Source organism: Syzygium oleosum, unplaced genomic scaffold, assembly GCF_021117445.2.
Source record: "Syzygium oleosum isolate NSW1041296 unplaced genomic scaffold, Sole_v2.1 Sole_v2.25, whole genome shotgun sequence".
NCBI lineage: Eukaryota > Viridiplantae > Streptophyta > Magnoliopsida > Myrtales > Myrtaceae > Syzygium > Syzygium oleosum.
This window is the reverse complement of record NW_026607509.1, coordinates 4,701,161-4,723,482: the sequence shown is the minus strand read 5'-3', so window position 1 is coordinate 4,723,482 and position 22,322 is coordinate 4,701,161. Positions and strand designations below refer to the sequence as shown.

The 22,322-nt window shown below is 39.6% G+C and overlaps 3 protein-coding genes and 1 pseudogene across 3 annotated transcripts; 1 reads left to right on the top strand and 3 right to left on the bottom strand.

Annotated features, from left to right (window-relative positions):
* The first annotated feature begins 581 nt into the window (after positions 1 to 581).
* On the top strand, positions 582 to 3,490 carry LOC115690928 (cytochrome P450 704C1-like). The gene is made up of 6 exons (XM_056303086.1): positions 582 to 1,021; positions 1,092 to 1,307; positions 1,622 to 1,906; positions 1,980 to 2,315; positions 2,834 to 3,034; positions 3,164 to 3,490. Exons 1-6 carry the CDS (start codon positions 665 to 667, stop codon positions 3,341 to 3,343), a joined length of 1,575 nt encoding a protein of 524 aa, XP_056159061.1. The 5' UTR covers positions 582 to 664; the 3' UTR covers positions 3,344 to 3,490.
* A 405-nt stretch (positions 3,491 to 3,895) lies between these two features.
* Positions 3,896 to 6,109, bottom strand: LOC115690947 (alpha-L-fucosidase 1-like; annotated as a pseudogene).
* Positions 6,110 to 11,322: 5,213 nt separating this feature from the next.
* On the bottom strand, positions 11,323 to 14,119 carry LOC115690962 (alpha-L-fucosidase 1-like). Its single transcript, XM_030617477.2, has 3 exons — positions 13,395 to 14,119; positions 13,045 to 13,284; positions 11,323 to 12,186 (listed from the first exon to the last, which is right to left on the bottom strand). The coding sequence occupies exons 1-3, from the start codon at positions 13,940 to 13,942 to the stop codon at positions 11,496 to 11,498; spliced, it is 1,479 nt and encodes a 492-aa protein (XP_030473337.2). The 5' UTR covers positions 13,943 to 14,119; the 3' UTR covers positions 11,323 to 11,495.
* A 6,393-nt stretch (positions 14,120 to 20,512) lies between these two features.
* On the bottom strand, positions 20,513 to 21,630 carry LOC115690977 (L10-interacting MYB domain-containing protein-like). Its single transcript, XM_030617497.2, has 2 exons — positions 21,325 to 21,630; positions 20,513 to 21,244 (listed from the first exon to the last, which is right to left on the bottom strand). The coding sequence occupies exons 1-2, from the start codon at positions 21,628 to 21,630 to the stop codon at positions 20,651 to 20,653; spliced, it is 900 nt and encodes a 299-aa protein (XP_030473357.2). The 3' UTR covers positions 20,513 to 20,650.
* Positions 21,631 to 22,322: the final 692 nt, after the last annotated feature.

Genomic DNA, 22,322 nt, shown 5'->3' with positions numbered 1-22,322 from the left:
TTAATACGTAAATTTGCATATAATTTTTTTGAAATTCCGAAAATGTTTTAAATTTTGGTGGGAAAACAAAAAATTGTTTATTGCTTTTACTTAAGCTGAAACAATCAAGCTGTCAGCAAAATTTAATTCCATCTTTTCCTTGGGCTGAAAAATAGGGCATAGTTTTCTGGGTCTTATCCAGTTGGAGGGATCAGCATAAATGATGTTTTTGCACTAAATCAACCATTTGATTCCCCCAAAATCAGATTCTTTATGAACTTTGGACTTTAAATATGATAGATGTGAATGTGTGGGAAATGGTGGGGTATATCATGTCGACTTTAGAATAGAATACCTGCGGTTGATCCAAAAAGGTCCACATTCCTTATCAATATAAAAAGATTTTCTTTGTCTTTAGTAATTAAATGCATTGATAATAGCTATGAATAGAACAAAGTAGGGGTCTGAAAAGGCAGAAACTTGTCACCATGTGAAACAATTATCTGCTGTCAAGTTTTCAGGTCCTTCACGGGAAAGATGACTATGATGCGATGAGAAAATGACACCTTTGCTCAGGACACCATAGAGGTACAAAAAAGACCTGATTAAGTAGTATAAATGATGGTTAAAAGCTTTTGGTAAATCGTGCATCTTTCTTTTACGGGATCGCCATTCAGCATTTATCATGATTCGTGCTCTCTATCTTCTTTCTGTCATCTTCTTCCTTGTTGCTGGACTACTCCAGGCAGCTAATTTTGTTTTAGCTGTGCTTGGAGGATGTCTTCTTCTTGTGTTGATATTTGCAATTGCATATTCATTCATCTACATAAGAGAGTTATTGTCAAAAAATCAAAGGCCTCCAGTCGCAGGTCCAATCTTTAATCAACTAATACACTTCAATGATCTCTTTGATTACCAAACATTGCTTGCACGGAGATACAGCACTTACAGGCTGATTGTGCCAACGCACAGTGAAATTTACACTGCTGATCCAGTGAATATTGAGTACATTCTGAAAACTAACTTCTCTAATTATGGCAAGGTACTGAAAGCCTTTATTGCCTGTTAGCTTGATCATTGCTGTTGTTCTGACAGCTCCTTTGCCATTTCAGGGGGAATACAATTGTGGAATCATGAGAGATCTATTTGGTGATGGTATTTTTGCTGTGGATGGAGAAAAATGGCGCCACCAACGAAAGCTTGCAAGCTATGAGTTCTCGACAAAAGTTTTGAAGGACTTTAGTACTTCAATATTCCGGAGAAATGCTGTTAAATTAATCATGAAGATATCGGCAACAGCAGGAGCAAAGCAAATAATAGACATGCAGGTTTTGTGGCGTGTATAAACTACATATTTTAGGGTTCTGATGTCATGATCGCAAAAAGTCTCCTTGATGATATCTCTAGAGGAATATCATATCACAATTTGCCCCCAACTGCATGTTGCAGATGGGAAAAGCATACGCGCATAGAATTAAGATAGTTTCTCACATAAATTCTTGTGCTTATTTTTTTTATGTCTATCCGTTTAGCCTAATATAAATCAATCATTTCTTGAAGTTGATGAATAAATATTTACCATGATGTATGGATGTCACTAATACAATTCCTTTTTTCTTTTCCGATTCCTTTTTGTTGGCAGGATTTGCTGATGAAATCAACTTTAGACTCGATATTCAAGGTTGGATTCGGAACAGAACTAAATACGTTATCTGGCTTAGATGATTCTGGGAACAGTTTTACCAAGGCTTTTGATGATTCTAATGCGATTGTGTATTGGCGATATGCTGATATCCTGTGGAAAGTCAAAAGGTTCTTAAATGTTGGTCTGGAAGCTTCTCTTAAGCGAAATCTCAAAACTATTGACAACTTCATCTTTGAATTAATCCGCCTCAAGAAGGAGCAGATGAAAACTGGAGTGATTGATGTGAGTACACTTCTGTTAATTATCAATCATCTGTTCTGCCACTTTTAGTTACTCGATTTGTTTCTGGCTGCAGGGTGGTAAAGAAGACTTATTGTCAAGATTTTTGATTGAGAGTGAGAATGACCCCGAGAAAATGACTGATAAATACTTGAGGGACATAACTCTCAATTTTATCATTGCTGGTCGGGATACATCTGCCAACACTCTCACTTGGTTCTTTTACATTCTCTGTAAACATCCTTACCTTCAAGATAAGATTGTCCATAATGTAAGAAGGGCAACTGGATCAGAGAATAATATCTCTGCTGAAGAATTTGCGGAATCAATGACGGAAGAGGCCTTAGATAGGATGCATTATCTGCACGCAGCTCTAACTGAGACTCTCAGACTATACCCGGCTGTACCAGTGGTAAGATGTGGTTGGTTTCCCTGTGAAAATCTGGCAACTGGAATGCCAGCATTCTATAGTTAATGAGAGTTAAATTGTTGGCTGCTTACTTTTTGCTCCTTTTTTTCTCACTAACCTTCCACGCAACACTTGTTGACCGACACCTGATAGGTTTGAAGGCTTAGACCCAGATTGATATACTGCCTTGTGGAACTCTAAACTGACTACCCTACCTTAGAAAAGAGTCAGGTCCATACTCTAGATTCTCTTGCTCATCCAGCTAGGAAGTGAGTGCCACAACAGAAACTTAAGTCGGGAAGTGCAGAGTGTAAGGGATTATATATTTTATCTTTTTGTGACCTTCGCCCGATTTGCGTCTCGTAATTTCTTGACTATGGTAATCGACGAAAACATATTTTCCGTTGGTGTCCCATTCTCATGTATTAATGATACCGTCAGAAATAAATTGTGAAATAGCATCATTGTATAGTTGTTATTTTAGTTCAAACTTTGGGCCTTACTTGCTTTTAGCAATATAGGATGGCAAGTGTGCGTTGGAGGATGATATTCTACCTGATGGCTTCAAAGTCATGAAGGGAGATGGTGTCAACTACCTTACTTATGCCATGGGAAGGATGACCTACATATGGGGAGATGATGCAGAGACGTTTCGTCCCGAGCGGTGGCTGGATGACAGAGTCTTCCGACCAGAAAGTCCTTTCAAGTTCACTGCATTTCAGGTTATTGAATTGTTTTCAGTTTGAGATTGCTTGGAAATTCACTGTGTTCCAAGTGTGGATCTTAAGTTGAAGAACAAATTACCATTCCTGTTTTGAACTTCAAAACTTGAACTGCTTGTACTGTATCAGGCTGGGCCCAGGATTTGCTTGGGTAAAGAGTTTGCTTACAGACAAATGAAGATCTTGGCTGCTCTTCTGGTGCACTTTTTCAAGTTCAAGCTTGTTGATGAGAAGGACGCGACATATCGGACTATGTTCACCCTTCACATGGATCAGGGGCTTCATTTGCACGCACTTCCTAGGTTCTGAAAATATTTATGTTCATTTTTTGCCTATTAATCCAATTCTCGTGTGTGTATATATTGCTTGAAAACCTTTGCTACATAAATGTATAATTCCAGTTAATGGTACTTCCATGCCCTTTTGATGAAATCAAATACCTACTTCATCTTTTTACGTGAGTAACCTTCAAATAAAAATTTGAGATGTCTGACTTGTAGTATGGTGACTGAGTTAGCTCCTTAGTTATATATTAGTAGTAAGACATCTTGCTTCCTATGATGTCACATGACTAGCTAGGACAGGGCAACTAACATGTCTCAATAGGTCTTTCCAATGTGCATGTCCGTCGTGCGCTCGCACATGTGCAAACCAATTTCGTTGCTTCTTGTAAGGGGATAAAAGAGAAAGGACTGTTGCATCAAATTATGATGCTAGTTCTACAAGGTTAGGAATTTCCATATCTCCTCCTTGCTTTTACAGCTTTAGAGAAAAAGAGGGCACCTTACATTTTCTCTTTTATTTATAGTGGAGAAAAAAGAAAGGAGGTGGTGCCTCTGCTAAGCTAAGGGACCTTTTTCATTAAAGCCACTTCCTGTCCTTGGGTTGCCAAAAAGGGTCAAAATGTAGGCCAATGGAAGAGATGAGAGGCAAACCCTTAGATTCAGTGATCTTGACCCTCACCACACTACCGTAAAATACACCTCCTTTGAGCCTGTGAAGCCTCTTGTACCCCGCTGTGGTCCCTTGAGCTATCTTCTTGCCATCCACGTATATCTCATGCCGTTTGATCCGTTGACCAAGCCCCACTGCTTCGTGAATCCTGACCACGTTGAATCTGAGCCCTCCATCCGTCACCCTTATCTCAATCCAGGGGACCTCACCATCATCTTCATCCCTTGGAGCCCAATAGGTCCACAAGTGGTCGCTGTCCAGCACATTCTCAGGCCCAAATCCACCGTCCTTGCCTCCTCTTTGGCTGCTTGCTTTCATGGAGCATTTCTCTGCTATATTGACTGAGAAAATGGTGTCCAATGCATTCCTCAACTCTTTCAATCTGTGCACATCTTGTCTCGGAAATGAGGCCTGTTGCGTTTGGTGGCACGTTGAGAAGTAGCACGCAATTTTGTCCCACCGAATTGTAATATATTTGGAGCAGTTTGCTTAGCTTTTTTGGAGACTGTCTTGTGCCAAAACCACCCTTTTCTAATTGAGACATCACACTCTGGTGGCAGATAATCAGTCCCTCTAGGATCACCAATGTTTAGATACCTGACCAATCAACAAGAGAATCGAAATCCATCAGTCCCTCTAGGTTTTGCTAAATTTTTTTGGACTATTCACGGTTCGGTTCCTCGAAAGATCAAAGAGGGAAAAAGCCCTTCCTAAGTCTAATTCGACTGTCTGCCTCTGACAAGCCGAAATCAGGCCGACTATGACCAAAGAGGGAAAAAGTCCTTCTCCCTGTGTCTGGTCCGGTCGGTGTCAGGTGTCGTGATTCATCTTCAGTGTATGTACATGAAGCATTGCTAATGGTTGAAGAAACGGACATTAGATAGGCTTACCCAACAATGCTGGCATTCCCAATGGAGAGAGAGGTCCCGTTGATGGTGGCCCGACAAGTAGTCCCTGCAAATCCATCCTCATTCCCAACCCACCTCACATCAGGACCTGCATCTGAGAATATGTTGATTGAGCTCTGCATTTCCTTCACCATCGAGAACCACTCCGTGAAGTAATAGGTCATATTTAGTGCACTTGAACCCTTGAATCCGTCAAACCCTATCTCCCTCAGACTCCCATACCTAAGCCCACATAACACAAATTCAAAAGAAAACAAAAGTTTGGCATGCATTGCCCTACTGAACAATATTCACTATTCGATTAAACGTTATCTTGTGTTTGATCTTACTTGGTGAGAAGCTCTTGTAATTGAGCCAAGTAATACTCATTGTACTCCAAATTGTGACCATATCTTGGTTCATGCCTATCCCATGGGGACAAGTACAGTCCAGGATCAACCCCACGAGCCATAGCCGCATCCACAAACTCTCGAACCACACCCCCTTTTCCACCTTTCCAGTGACTGCTCTTCACGGAGTGATCAGTGTACTTAGAAGGCCACAAGTAAAACCCATCGTGGTTCTTGGCAGTCAAGATCATGAGCGAAATCCCAGTGTCCGCGGCTGCGCTCACCCACTGGTTCGCGTCGAGGCCGACCGGGTCAACTATAGCTGGGTCATCATGCCCGGTCCCCCGCTCAAAGCCGGTGAAAGTGTTGACACCGAAGTGGAGGAACATGATGATCTCTCTCTCTTGCCATTTGAGCTGCGAGTACGACGGCAGAGGGAGAATTGGCAGTGGGGTAGTAGGGACTTGCTCTCTCGTCGAAATGGCCAATGTGAACAGCAAGTGAGAGACTATTGTTGTTAGGGACAAAGCATGTGAAAGCTTAAACCCTGATCGACGAGTGTGTTTGTTCTCTGTTTTGTGATCATTAATGTCGGCACTGTATAGGCACTTAATGAATGGAAAGAAGAGAGATGAGTTAGGGAACCGGACAGAAGTTGGGGGTTGAGATTCTGTGGATTGAGACAGGCCGAAAGAGAAGCAAAAGATGAGGAGGGAATTTATTTTGATTGGCATGTAGCTTTTGTTGGTTTCTCATTAGTGTGACTCATGTTGTTGTCACCTTTGCTTTTGGATTTGTTGGTCGCTATCATTCACGGGTGGATCGATTTTGGCTCTTTGATTGAGCTTCAAAAAGGGTCCCTGAAAAGGTGATGAAGCGAGTTTTGGGATAAAGCACAAATGTCGTGTTGATTGGGTATGATTTACTCTTAACTTTTTGTCCCGGGCCAATGTGGAAATTCCGAAAGAAGATGTAGGAAACAAGAAGACAGCAAATTTAACGATACATTAACTTTTGGGGCTTAATTTGGTGCACAAGTCTGCGTTGGGCTCAGATTGAAAGTGGACAAGCGAAATCCATAGCCAAAGATTTTAAAACTAAGATATAGTTCCATTCCCTGGACAAGGATTTCGAGAACTTTTACCATGCGAGAACATTGAGATGAAAGAAGATCATCGAACAAACAAGGATTTGTTATCTCACACTCGGATAAGGCATATATTGCACAAATCAGACCAAACCAAACCCAAGTACATGGAACAAACTCATCCAGCATAGTAAATTAGACAACTTTACAACGACACGACAATCACAACAAGATTTGCCACAAAGTTCCCAACTTGTGAAGCTTGTGAATCACAAGCTTCACTTCAAATGCATCCATAATCTACATTATATATCACTCGTGAGAGTTTGCCACAAGCTCGCAAGTTCGCAAGAATAAGCAAGCAAATGAAGGAATTTAACTTCTCAACCGAGGATAAATGAACACAAATCTCCTATTCTCAGGAATAAAAAGAGCAAGTAACTTCTCAAGCTTTGAGAGTTCTTAAACTCCAAGTTCCAACATCCTGAAAACAAAACAACAATAAGCTTCGTTCGTTTCACAGAAAATGTTATGTTTCTGGAAAGTATTTTCCAGGAAGCTATTTTATTGGAAAATGGCATAATTTTCTGGTGTTTCGGTTGAAATCTGAAAAAGTTTGGGAAAATATTTTCCGTTGTTCAGTATGAAAAAGATTTTCCTCCTTGCAATACTTTTAATAATTTTTTAAAAATATTTTTAATTTTCTTCTTCTTCTTCTTTCTTGGCCGGTCGCCGGAGGCAAGCTCGAGCCTCGCCACAAGCCGGCGAGGCCGAGCTCCCCCAAGGTCGATCGGGCAAGCTTGGGCCTCACCAGATCTGGCGAGCTGGGTGAGGCTCAGCCCGAGGTCGCCATACGTCGGCGAGACTCTAGCGACCTTGGGCAAGGCACGAGCCTCACCCAGCTCGCCGGATCTGGCGAGGCCCGAGTTTGCCGACCTTGGGTGAGCTTGGCCTCGCCACAGGCCAGCGAGGCTCAACCTCCTTAGAATCTAGCGAGCTCGAGCCTTGCCGGCCTGTGGCGAGGCTCAAGCTTGCCTGTGGCCAGTTGCCGGCCGCCGCCGTAGCTGGCGATCGGTCGAGGAACAAAAAGGAGAAAAAAAAAGAAAAAGAAAGAGAAAAAGAAAAAAAATAAAGATAATTAAAAATAATAAAAAAATAGATTTAAAAAAAATAAAAATAATTATAGTTAATGATGAAAGAAGGAGGAGGAAAATGTTTTCCCCACTTTTGAAGGTATTTTGTCCATTGAGGGAAAATGTTTTTCATGACTAGTTTATTTTCCGTGAAATGAATACCGGAAAACCCCGAAAAATGTTTTCTTGGAAGTTATTTTCCGTAAAACGAACGGAGTCTTATAGATGATCACTCAACATTAGTTTTAAATTATAATTACTAGAAATTGAACTTAAACAATTATTGGAAAATCTCACCACATATATTCATTCCACTTTAACTTGTAAACTCTATGTACCGTTAATCTTCTCGTTAACATGATCCATATCTAACAAAAAGAAGATATAAAATAAAGCTTTCGCTCATTAGATATATGAAACAATTACAAGATGAAAAGATATGGACTTACCTAACTCAAACTTTTCTGTATTTTCAATGCAATTTTCAACATTAATCGGTTCGAGAACCGCTATTAACCAATCTTGAGTGCAAATAAAAGCTTCCATGACTCTAAGAGTCAAAGAACATCGAAAGCCATCAAACACACGACCAGATGTATTGAAAGTTGACTTTAAAGCAACGGTAATTACAGGAATAGACAAATTATTCCAAGCCATCAAAGATAGGATTTGAAACATTTGGCCGGCAGTGTTCCACCACATCAAAATGTCAAGATCACGAGCCTCTTCAAGTTCAACTTTAAGATACCGATCGAGCTCAGATAATTTGCCCTCGGACCTTTTTTTCTCCTCATTAAGAAAGGCTTCGGCTCTTGCACATAGAAATCCAAATCGAAATCTTCCCTTTTGTTTCCCTCATTGCAATCAGGATCGCAACTACTACTGGTATTAGTAGCACTCACAAGTTCACCACCCAAATTTTTGTCACAAGAACCAAGAGAAGATTTCTCATAAAATTTAAACAAATGTTCCGGGGCGAACTTCACCTTATCAAACATCTCATTAACTTCCGTACTATTATCATAAATGAGTATAACAATACCTCACATAATTCATCATTTTCCTAGGATTCAACGTTACCACAATCAACACCATAATATTTACCTTTTTGAAACTCCCATAATATTGGTTAAACTTATCTTTCATATTTACACCATAACTCCCACCCTAGGATCCAAACCCTTCGCCGCTTCTTTCAGATAATTATCCAAAGAAGCTATCCCCTCAAAATAATCAATTGAAGTGATATACAAAGTTCTGGACATCTTGTTAGTGGCATCATAAAACTTCTTCAAAAATTTGGAAAGAATAATGGCATTTTCCCAATCAACACTATCTGGAGTATCGGAGTTAAGCTTAGTTGAGAAAAAAAGATCATCTTCATCTATCATTTCAAAAGCTTTTCTTAGCTTTAAGGCAGTGTGTAACATTAGGTAAGTGGAATTCCGCCTAGTAGAGACATCAAGACAAAATAAACCCCTATAAGTAATCATTGTACTCTCAATACAATCTTCAAATGTTTTAACTCTCGTGAGACAACTCCTCACATACCTTTTTACGTTTCGAATACATTCAATAGAATAACGTACCTTGGCCAAGCCATCCCTCACAATCAAGTTTAATATATGAGCCGTACACTTTGTGTAAAACTTTACCATCTAAGATTAATAGCATATCTCTTGATTTTTTTTTTCAAATAACCAAAGGCAACATTATTCAAACTAGCATTATCCACAGTGATTATGGACACTTTTTTTTTTCTCTATTCCTCACTTGTTGATGCATTTCTTAACCATTTCCCAATATCCTTCTCATTGTCACCAGGCATCAGCACAAAATTGATGATTCTTTTGTGCAATTTCCATTTTTCATTAATAAAATATGTAGTGAGATATAAATAGTTTTTAATTCTGAATAGAACTCCATGTATCAGTCGTGCGTGCCATCCTAGAATGAAGCTTATGAAAGTAAGCCTTCAAAATTTTTTTTTCACAAAAATATAACTTCATGCAATCTCTAGCCATCGTATATAAATCGCGACATATGCTTGAAAAGAGGTTTTAATTGATTGATATAATCACGAAATCCGACATGCTCAACCATCGAAAATGATTGTTCATCAATTATAAAATTTGAACAAGCATTAGCCTACATTTCTCCTGATCAAACTTCCATGTCATTAAAACAGTAGCACTCCTATTACTAGTATTTCCCCATATCATCTGAGTCTCATCTACTCTATGTGATGCAAACAATTTTTGCTTCTTATCAATATTACGAGGATACTTATTGCACTTTCTCAAGTGCTTCAACGTATTTGAAGTACCGTTATCAACATGGTACAAATACTTGGCCCCAAAATAATTGCAGAACACCTCAACTTTCCTATTCTCGTGAGTTATGCCTTTACGAGCTAGGTTGCTGATTTTCGCTTATTAGGAGGAGGACAAGAACTAGATACCTTATTTGTGTTGGATGCCTCCTCAAAGTCGTCTTCACATCCTCCATGTTTTGGTGATTTTGATTCCGTTATCGGCATTATCGCATCATAGGATTTCTCCACTTCCATTAACATGTTAATAGATCACCTGCTCAGATCAAGCAAGGCGTCATTAATGGAGGATATTTATCGTTGAAGAAACTAATACTTTCCATTAGTTTCTTCAATTGACTTTATTAAGTTGTCTTGTTGAAATCCCCTAAAATGTGCACTCTTCATTTTGAATAACAGGGCACACGACCACTTCACCAGAGATCAACGCATGAAAGTTTTACACAAAGGACAACAGACATAAGCTTAGTACAGAGAACAACACAGGTACACTTTACCCCACCATCAATTAGCTCCGACCATCGTATTCGCTATCACTCACCGTCTACCACACGTACATGACCAAGACACTTTGTGCGTAAACACAATTTAGAGAGAAAAGGAGACAAATCAGAGAAAGAGAGAGGATAACATCACAAGGCATAGAACAACACAGGTACACTTTACCCCACCATCAATTAGCTCCGACCATCACCGAGTATTCACTATCACTCACCGCCTACGGCACATACATGACCAAGACACTTTGAGCGTAAACACAATTTAGAGAGAAAAGGAGACAAAACAGAGAAAGAGAGAGGATAACATGACAAGGCAAACAAACCACAATTTAAATCACTTGACTCTATCACTTGATTTGAACTAGGGAGATCCGCAAGCCATGAGACACAAATTGCATAACATTAAACAAATAAACAACTTACAGATTAGGGCTATAGGCTTTTAATTTTTCTAGAGTTTTTGTGCTTGACCGACTATCATGAGGTTTCCATGCATCCCAAACCCAAAGAGTTTCCTCTCAACACGTGCAAAGAATACTTCACTTTCCTCTCAATACTTTGAACAGTGAGTAGATTGAAGATTAAGGATTCCAACTTACAGGAAATGGAGGCAACCGAAAGCAAGGAAGGGAGGTGATGGATGGCCGGAGGCGCAATCATGAGTCGACTAGAGCAGAGCTTGAGAGTCGAAGCCGTGAGTCGAGAGACCAAGGGAGTTGTTTGGAGAGTCGAAACGAGAGAGACCAAGACGAGAGTGAGACAAGACTAGCGAGCTTTCAGATTAGGGATTTAGGATTTTCATTTTTCTTAAAAATTATATATATTACCGATCCGGTCTGAGTGGATGGTTCCACACTTGGAACCGAGAACCGGATCGATTCCCTTAAGAACCACTGATTCTAGGTCAGTTCGGTTCGGTTTGAGGCAGTTCTCGGTCCCATTTGCACACCCCCACTAACTATTAGTGAGGTAAGTGCACAAAATTTGATGAAGTCCACCAAAATTTGATGAAGTGCATTACGAGTGAGAGATAGCACGTCTAAAATTGGAGAGGTAAGTGCTAGACTAGAATTGAAAATGAGGGGCAAGATGTAAATAGATCAAGCTTTGACGATGCACTTGCAAAGAGCGACTTTCCACTTATTCTTTAGGACAAATTCAATTCAGAATCACCTTCATCCCAAGTACCCCTCACTCCCCTCGGCCTATGTCATGTCATTATAGCCAGTTCCCATCCTTGGGTTGCCAAAAGGGGTCGAAATGGAGGCCAATGGAAGAGATGAGAGGCAAGCCCTTCGATTCAGTGATCCTAACCCTCACCACACTACCGTGGACCACACCTCCTTTGAGCCTGTGAAGCCTCTTGTGCCCCACCGTTGTCCCTTGAGCTATCATCTTGCCATCCACGTAGATCTCGTGCCGTTTGATCCGTTGACCGAGCCCCACTGCTTCTTGGATCCTGACCACGTTGAATCTGAGCCCTCCGTCCGTCGCCCTCATCTCAATCCAGTGGTCCTCACCATCATCTTCATCCCTTGGAGCCCAATAGGTCCACAAGTGGTCGCTGTCCAGCACATTCTCAGGCCCAAACCCACCGTCCTTGCCTCCTCTTCGGCTGCTTGCTTTCACGGAGCATTTCTCTGCTAAATTGACTGAGAAAATGGTGTCCAATGCATTCCTCAACTCTTTCAATCTGTGCACGTCTGTCTCGGAAATGAGGCCTGTTGTGTTTGGTGGCACGTTGAGAAGTAGCACGCAATTCCGTCCCACTGAATTATAATATATTTGGAGCAGTTTGCTCAGCTCTTTGGGGGACTGTGACTTGTGCCAAAACCATCCTTTTCTAATGGAGACGTCACATTCTGGTGGCAAATAATCAGTCCCTCTTGGATCGCCAGTGTTTAGATACCTAGCCAAATCAACAAGAGAATCGGAATCTATCGGCTATTTGCTAATGAAAAAGGAAAGTGAAAGAAAAGAACGAGAAAAATCATTAGGAGCTTATCTTATCCTAATGTGTAGAACTGGGCGAATTAATAGTTCTAAATTCAAGCGAGCGAGCCCATACTTTTGATAGCAGGATGATTTTTTAGCTTCAGTTGAGCTAAAGTTTAAACTATACTCGTTTGTCAAAGTCTGAAAAAAGGGGAAAGTCGGCACATTCATTTTTGTCACAAATGTTTGAATTTGCTTCTGCACAACTACAGCATCAATCAATGATAGGTACAGAACAAACCCAACAATATTTCAGAGCAGTAGTTTCTCTCGATGGGTGGGTGACCTAAGACACCAGACTTTGGCACTGGAACAAGTTTGGTCTTTCCATTATGCCGATCTCTACTCGTTACCCTCTTTGTTTATAATATGTGCCATGCCCGTACCTAGTTGATCTAAATCTGGCGAATTATATGAGCATGCATTTCTCGCTAGCAATTTTAAATTGATCCACCGACTGGGGTGGCAAATTTTATGGCCGTGCATTTCTCATGAGCAATAAATTGACCCAGTTTAATTAATTCTTCACTTCTTCTTCAAGGAATACGATTGCGAATACGCCTCGGACGAGCCGAAATCAGGCCGACTATGACCAAAATGGGAAACAGCCCTTATCCTCGACTGTTATTACATCGATGCCACAGCGTCTGGGTGGGAATCGGGTGTCGGGATTGATTTTCGGTGTATGTACATGTATCTTCTAAGGGAGAACCGGGGCCAAAGATAATGGAAGGAAATCGTACGCACAAGGATAGGGATCGGATAGGCTTACCCGACAATGCTTGCGTTACCAATGGAGAGAGCGGTCCTGTTAATGGTGGCCCAACAAGTAGTCCCCGCAAATCCGTTCTCATTCCCAACCCACCTCACATCAGGACCTGCATCAGAGAATATGTTGATCGAGCTCTGCAATTCCTTCACCATTGAAAACCAATCCGTGAAGTAATAGCTCATGTTTGGTGCATCTGAACCCTTCGCTCCGTCAAACCATATCTCCCTCACACTCCCATACCTAATGCCCACATAACAGTAATTCAAACAGAGAAGGAAGATCACGGCATGCATTGCACTACTAACTGATATTCACAATGGGAATAAACGTCATCTTGATTTCGATCTTACTTGGTGAGAAGCTCTTGTAATTGAGCCAAGTAATACTCATTGTACTCCAAATTGTGACCATATCTTGGTTCATGCCTATCCCATGGGGACAAGTACAGCCCAGCATCGACCCCACGAGCCTTAGCCGCATCCACAAACTCTCGAACCACGTCCCCTTTTCCACCTTTCCAATGACTGCTCTCCACGGAGTGATCGGTGTACTTAGAAGGCCACAAGCAGAACCCGTCGTGGTGCTTAGCAGTCAAGATCATGAGCGAAATCCCGGCGTCCGCGGCCGCGCTCACCCACTGGCTCGCGTCGAGGCCAACCGGATCGAATATAGCCGGGTCCTCGTGCCCAGTCCCCCACTCGGAGTCGGTGAAGGTGTTGACGCCGAAGTGGAGGAACATGATGATCTCTCGCTGCTGCCATTGGAGCTGCGAGAACGAGGGCAGAGGGAGAACTGGCAATGGGGGAGTCGGGACTCGCTCTCGAGTCGAAACGGCCAATGCAGACAGCAAGAGGAGGACTAATGATGCGAGGCACAAAGAACGTGGAAGCTCGACCATAATTGGCAATGGCAGTTCGAGAGCGGGTTTGTTCTCTGCTTTGTGATGATTAATGTGGGGGAGACTATATAGGCAAATGTAATGAACGGAGAGAAGAGATGAGTTAGGGGACAGAACAGAAGATGGGGGGGTCGAGATTCTCGGGGTTGAGCGAGGCCAAAAGAGAAGCAAAAGGTGGGGGGGAGTGAATTGATCTTTTTTGATAGGATCGAGATTCTCAATAGTGTGACTCTCAAGTTGTTGTTGCGGTTGTTGTCGCGTCCGGTGGATTGGTAGGTTGCTATCGTTCACGGGTGGATTGACGTTTGGCTCTTCTCCTCAAGCCTCAAAAGAGGAACCTGCGAAAAGGTCGTAAAAGTGAGTGCGCTTTGGGCTGGAGAACAAGTGTCGTGTTGATTTCACTTTCCCAACTTTTTGCCTCCGGACTACATATGGAATGTCCGGGAGAAGATGGATCAAAAAGAGGAAAAAGAAAGCAAATCGAACGACTTTTAGCTTTTGGGGCTTCAATTTTGGTGCACAATCTGTGAAAAGAAAAAATCTACACAACATTGTTCTGAATTCGTGACCTTTGTCATCCCCAACATCTTTTTGAATCCATCCTTACCAAAAAAAAAAAACATCTTTTTGAATCCATTGTTGCACATATCATGCATTTAACAAAGATTACATGGTAACTTCCTTTTGGGCCAGAACTTTGTATTAATCATCGTGCCATAATATCAAGATTGTGAATAAAAACAATATCTTTTGACCAAATAAAAAATAAAAAATAAACATGAAAACAATATCTATATGTTCAAAGCGAAAACTGCTCTTTATCTTATTTTTTTCCATTTCGATAGCGTACATCGATATTAATCCACAAACACATGGTTAAGAATGAATTTATTCCCAAATTACTCCCGAATTAAATGAAAATGAAGGACACAACTCTTATGATAAATACTACACCGAGCGAAGTTTATCGAATTGGTTGAACAACATACATCTTTTTTAGTGGAAGAAAATCAATAAAATGAAGTGTTTCGAACATGTTTCGCTAGAATTTAATCGACGACGATATACCTTTCAACGAAATTCATTTTTTAAATGTTTTATTAAGAGGAGATGGGTCTTGGGCGATTCTGGATAGGAATTGTATCAATGGAATACAAGGAGAATATATGTTTCAACGAAATTTAATCAATGATGAAGTCCGATGACATAAAATACTTTGCCGAAATTTAATTGACGTCAAAGTGCGATGGCATAAAGTTACAACGTTGGAATTTAATCGACAACGAAAATTTGAAAACTAAAACGAAGATACATGCCAAAATTTATACGACTAAAGTACAAGAATTGAAAAATAACTAAAAGATAATAGGTTTTTTGTCAATTGATCGTCAAGGGTTTATAAAGAGTACGATGTGGCTATTTAAAACCTACAATCGACGGTTACAAACAAATGTTACACAATTCAAATATATAAATAATATCTTAGTCTCTTATTATCTAGTAACACTTATCCAAAAGAGTTTAAATATCCAAAAATATCTTTACTCATCAGTTATATATTGATGTCGATGTCAACGACTTCATCCCCAGATAACTCGTATTTGCTTTCATCACCTAAGCGTCGATAACGAGGTCAATGACTTCATCCTAGATAACTGATATTTGTTGAGCTTAAATATCCGAAAATATTGCTACTCATAAGTTATATGTCAATGTCGATGTCTATAACTTTCGCTGTTTACCAAACTCTGTTATTATCAATTTGTCTGTCAGTCGTTGATTATAACAAAAAAGTCGGTTATTTTTTGGTGCCAAAGGAATGGTTGAGTTATTAAGTGCGTTTGAATGCGGTAGATCCTGTGTCACGTTGGTCAAACAAATGTTATCCAACATAAGTAGACGGAGCAATTTGCCAAGTACCCTACTTTACAATAAAAAAAAAACGAGTTTAACATTTGAGAAAGGTTTTTCAATACGAATTGATTTGTGAGTTTTTAATATTAATTTGACCGGAAAAGAAATTTTAGGATTCGTTTGTTACAAGACACTTGTCGTTAATTTTGTTAATATTGAAATTTTATCAGAGTAATTTACCACAATTTAAGAGCTATCAAAAAATTCTTATCGACGCGCATCAAACAACGAAAAAGTTTAATCTTGTTAAGCAATAATTAATTTTCAATAGAAAAAAGTATCGTGATAAAGGCATTCTCCTATTGAAAATCTATTTCATTGAAATAAGCGGGACCCTTACATAATCTTCGACGGGATTGCTTGGCTTGTACGTACCATTCGAAACATGTAGCACAACCATAGATAGGCTAACCAGATCCAGCAATAATTGGCTTCAGCTTTTCCTTCTTCTTTTGGCCTAAGTCGAGTCATGCGACCCCGTCCCTTTGTCCTTAGTCCCTTACAGATGCAGCTACGATTTTGGTTGAGCTGTTGCTGTAACTTTGTCGATAAGTTCCAATGGTAAAGACAGCAGATGATCGTCCCCGCCCATGGATCGTTGCATTACATGTCACTTGGCACCCATACAACGAATGTGTCAGAATCAGGCGCACTCTGATCATTAGGTGGTAGTGGTACTCACATGGGACTCATAGACTTTTTCGATTTCTCTTTGAAACGTGTGAATTCATTTGATATTTGCCGTTAGATCATGTGAATCTCGTGCGCGATTAGTGTGATTTAATGATTGAGATTAAGCGGACTTACATGATCCAAAAACCTCCGAGAACTCCGCTTGAGAGGAGATTGAAGCGAGACGGATTGATACGTGAGTTGAGGTTTTCATTTCGCTGGTTGATGATGACATTGCTCTAAGCAGTGCTTGGTCGAGGTGGTCCTAGCAAACACATCTTGAGATGGCAAAATCAAATCCTAAGAATTGAAAAGGAATTCAAAGATCCAATTTGGAAAACATCAGTATGAGATTTTGTGGGACCATTGTCAATTTCTAAAAACTTAAATTGTTAGAGGAATGCGTAATTTAATAATTAATGTTATAACGAATGGATTGTTTTCGATCGACTTAGAATGATTAGTACGTTGAAATTAAACCCTCGTCGTATTGTTGAAATATACCTTGTATATATTAAGCCGAAATCACCAGTTGTCTCATTTTTTTGATTTTTTTAATGGTGTCCCCAACTATAATTGAAGGAAATATATCCATTCCCAAATTAGTGGTAATAAGAAGATAAAGAAAAACATACAATTAATACATCTCTCACAACTTCTCATTTTCATCCAATTTCTCTCGAAAACTATATACATGTTTCGCATTGACACATGCTCAACTTCACTAATATCTTCAAAATTTGAAAGATTAGAGAACTACAGTGATAGTTTTTATTCAATACTAAACACGAAAGTATTGTTACATTGATCGTGTCACTTAATCTTTGATCATTTATATTGCATTAGTGAACATATTTACAACATTTAAATAGACACAAAGATTAAAATCGGGCGGGTTTAGGATCCTATACATTTGGAGGAGTTGGATTCGAGTTTGTACAATCATCGTTGAAGAATCTGACTCGAAATCGATTTGAGCCCGCGTGGTTTGAGTTTGGGGAGTTGAAAGGGAAGGGAGCCCGCGAGCACTCCAAGGCCAATGAGACACCTTTGGACCTTACAAACATCCCACAAGATGGCAACTGTTCGTCCAGCCTTTGGGCCCAATCGGAACTTTACGTGCTTTTTCGCAAATCCCACACAAAAATTGGATTTATGACCGATATGATTTACTTTTCTTTTGATCCGACGGTTATCAATGTATTGAGATCCGTTCTTCAAATATTCCTAGAACCTCCATTAGAGCAAAAACCTCTTTGTAACTAGAAATGCATTGGGACCATGTGATCCGGATCGATGTATGGGTTGATTTTGGCAGACTCCTGATTGAGCAACCATGTCAAATGGATGGTACGGACGCAGACCATAGTAACTAGTAAAGCCAACTTTACTGCACAAAGGAGTCCCCCACCTTGATCGCATTTATGCTTTCTCCATGTGAACAAAGCTATAGTGGTCTCATTTAAAGCATCTTCTCGGCCTCGTCTGTCACGCTGAGTTCTCCTATCTTGCTTTTCAGAAACAATTAAACAAGCATCGACAGTGAATCTTCGCATGAAACTTCCTCCTCTACAATCGATTGGATCTAGATATAATAAAGGAGTCCACAACGACAACCACCAAATGAATGGTAGATGAGACCTATTATGGGAGATCACCGCTGAAGATTTTGTTTCCACTTTCGTTCATATTTGATGTATCCCTCATCAATGTCTAGGTTTCAATAGCTGGCGTATCTCTTATAAGTAAAGTAGATCGCTAAACCAATGGTGCTCTTCATCACCCCAACAAGAAACTGCTCACAGACTTGGCGATTCGCATATGAGCTCTGATTTTAGACGAAAGCAAAATTTTCCACACCCTACAAGAAAATACAAGAACAGTAACTAGTTGGTTCTAGATAGGCCTTAACGTGACAATGGGTTCGCATTCCTTACACAGGATAGTTTTTCTAAGATGCCTCGAGGGCAGAAAAGCATGGTTGTGGTAGGAGTAAGCTGACAAGGCAGATAGCAAACCACCTATAAATGAGGTACATGCACATGCAGCATGAACTCCACCTAAATTTGATTTAATGCATCAGGAGTTAGAAATAGCAGTTCTAGATTGTAGCCGGACGTACTAGACTAGAATTGGAAAATGAGGGCTAAGATACAATGGGCCTATTTGGTTCGGCATTTGGGGAAAGCCTTTGGCCAAATGCAAAGACATTTAGCACAAAGGGCTTTGGGGAAATGCAGGACTGTTTGGCAAATATCCATTGAAAAGTGCTTTGGGGAAATGCAAGCTGTTTGGTAAACATATATTTGGAAAGTCCTTTGGTGTAATCAATTTATGTTTTTTTAAATTTAATTGTTTAAAATTGAAGTAAAAAAAATAATGACGGTAACTTTTATATTTTCGCGACGAGAATAACATAATAGAAATATATTCACAAATTTTAAAAAAAAGGAGTCATTTCATTATAATACACATCACATGTCCCTAAGAATGAAATACATTATCCTTAAATATTACAAACATCTTTAACGACTTTGTAAACTCATGGCTATTTCATCACGTAAACGTACCATGTCAGAAGATAAATTATCATTTAAATCTCTCATCCCCTCATTTACATCATCATGATCAACTGAATATCCATAATCGGGATCCAATTCTGCATTTTCAAAATCCGTATCGATCACGGCATTTCTTCGTATATAATTGTGCAAAGTCATTGTCGCTATGACAATTTGCACTTGCTTTTCATACGGATAACATGGCATATTTGTCAGAATCTTCCACTTATTTTTTAATACACCAAAGGCTCGCTCAATTACCGAGCGTAGAGAGGAATGGGCACGATTGAACACTTCTCGATACCCTGTTGGTGTAGGACCTTGTTGAAACTCTGGCAAATGATATCTAACATCTTTATATGGCCCCAAATAACCTGTGAGATTTGGATATCCAGCATCTACTAAATAATATTTACCTACACAAATATAATGAAAATTTAATCAACATATGCCACATGGATACATATGGATGTACCTAAACAATTAATTAACGAACCTGGAGGAGGATGAGGAAATTGTGCATCATGTCTTCCAGTGGCTTCATAGAAGATACGGGTATCATGAGCTTGTCCCTCCCAACCGGCGCAAGCATAGATAAATTCCATATTAAAATTACATATGGCTAACACATTTTGAGTCGTCGTTCCTTTTCGACCAATAAAACGAATTTGATCGTATGTGGGTACCACCGCTGGGATATGCGTACCATCCATAGCTCCAATACAATCCTAAAAACAAAGAACAAAATATTACGTGATTTACATTTAGTTTTTCCTTTATATTATACAATAGTAACTTACCTTAAAATATGGATAAAATCGTCGATCTTTCTTGATCTTCTCTGGAACTTCCTTAAATTGCCGATCAGTTGGTTGGATCAAATCTTTTCCCATATCACATACTTTATCTAAAACTAAGCTAAAGTACCTACTTATGGTTTCTCCAGAGCGTTGAAAGCGCTCTTGTGCTAACCTATTGCATATACCATGTCCCAAAATATGAAGAAACATACCAACCATTTCTGGAACATTAGTATTTCTAGATCCTTGAAGACCATAGCTTGTTATCAAGTCATGCGTTAAGTTATTAAATACATCCCTGTGCATTCTAAACATATGATAACAACTTATCGGATGAACTTCTTCGTCCATCAATTCTCTTAACCATGCATCACCTGTATACGATGAGGTCATGCGAGGTTCCTTGCAAAAGTACATTGCTTGATAACCAACTGAAGCTGTTGCGACCGAGAAGAGATCCCAATATTCAGTTTTCTCTTTTTCACGATTTTCCCTTTCAAGAGAATCATCCATAACTGCTTAAAGTAACAATATATAGATGCATTAGAGTGTAAGAGAAACAATAAACAATCTTGATCATCCATCAAGAAACAATATCAACCATCATATATATGCAAACTAAACCACATGAAGAGAATACCATTACAAAATAGTTCTCAAATTAAAACATAAATAGAAATTAGGTTCACACATAATGCAAATACAAGTCTCACATGAAAACAAAGTAGCATACCGAAGAGTTCAAATAAGATGCTAACATCCTAGCTATGACTCTGTTCAAACTCATACTTGAGATACTTGACTTTTAGTGCATCACCCTTCAAGCTCATAAAGACCTGCCTATTGTCTTTCTTTTTCTTAAAATGAGAGATTGCAAAAAAGTATAACTTTTCATCTTGCACAATTTCAGGTATTGTATCCAGCATATCTATGAGGTCCTTATAAGGACCGTATCCCTCATTTGCTTGAGATGATGCAGCAGCAGCGCTCCTTTGTTCAACAGCTGAACAAAGCCTGCTAATTTGCGTTCCAAGCTGCTGTGCTGTGGTCAATCTCTTTTCTTTCTTTCCTCGAGCTTGCCTCATTGAAGTATGTGCAGCTCTTTTATGGCTCTGAGTTCCAATTGGTTCAACGGTTTCATCCGCTTGAGACTCCAAATTTTCATCATTAGATCCTACACCATCACCGATACTAGGTTGTGTGACCTCAACAAGATCCTCATCAATACGTAAACCTTGCCCAGGAGTCCATGTGATTCCTCCATTAGCAACAGTCTCTCTGAACATCCTATCTAACAAAGCTGCAAGATCAGGATGTATGCCTTTCGTCCTAAAAGTCTTAAGCTTAGGATTGGCCTGTTATAATATAACATTTACGTAAGTTGTATCATTTAAAATGAACTAAACACAAAAGTAAAAGAGAAAGAGATAAAAACCTGAATTTTTTTCTCCCACCATTCATCACTCGCATCAACGGTTTTCTTCCTTGAATCCCATCCTAGTCCCGTTTCATTGTACACCAATGTCCTCCATCTTTTCCATTCTTCCTTAAGATTATCCCACTTACTCTTCATTTGATTTTTATCATATTTTCTACCTGTTAGCTCCTCAAACTTGCTAATAATGACTGTCCATCCATCCCTTTTGTTGTTTGCCGGACGATTGCCTTTTTCAATTTGTTCAATGCACAACTTACAAAAGGTTTCTACATCTTCCGTGCTCCAAAATGCCTTAGTTGCCATCTACTAATAAAGTCATTCCACCAAGAAAATCACATCAAAAGATCGTTCTTTTTCAACAAAACAAAGCCATCCAAATGTTGCAAAAGCTTGTCTATAGGATTTGTTAACAACCTATACATTTTTCAACCAAGAAAACCAGAACTATATTTTCAACGAACTTGAAGAGTGACTGAGGAAATTATACTCAGTTACTCACAAAGTAATTGTGTTGCTAATTAAAAATTTGTGCCATACTCATAATTAAGGCAATTCCACATTGATAAGTTAGAGGCATTTAACTCAGACAACTAGTATATTTTCAAACTTACCGATTCCTGCTACAAAAATCATTCAACAATAACATGCGATATGCAATGTGTAGCAGAGATAAAATGAAATCTACCAGCAGAACAAATAACATCATAAGGACCAAAAAAACTATAACCTAAAGAGGAAAAACCCAATCGTATGCAGCACATTTTTCAGTTCACGAAAACAGGAACTAGCATTACTTCACAAGGGCCGAGAGTTGCCTCTCTACTTGGAGAGAAGCAACACCGACAGAGTTCCCAAGCCTCGCAAAATCTAAATCCAACCCAAAAAAAAAAGTTATGCAAAGCGGCACATCGACCCAAAAAAACCCAAACAAATTCATGACTCTAACACGAATCTCGCAAACCCACAAACAAAACCAGGAGCTAAACAATCATCAG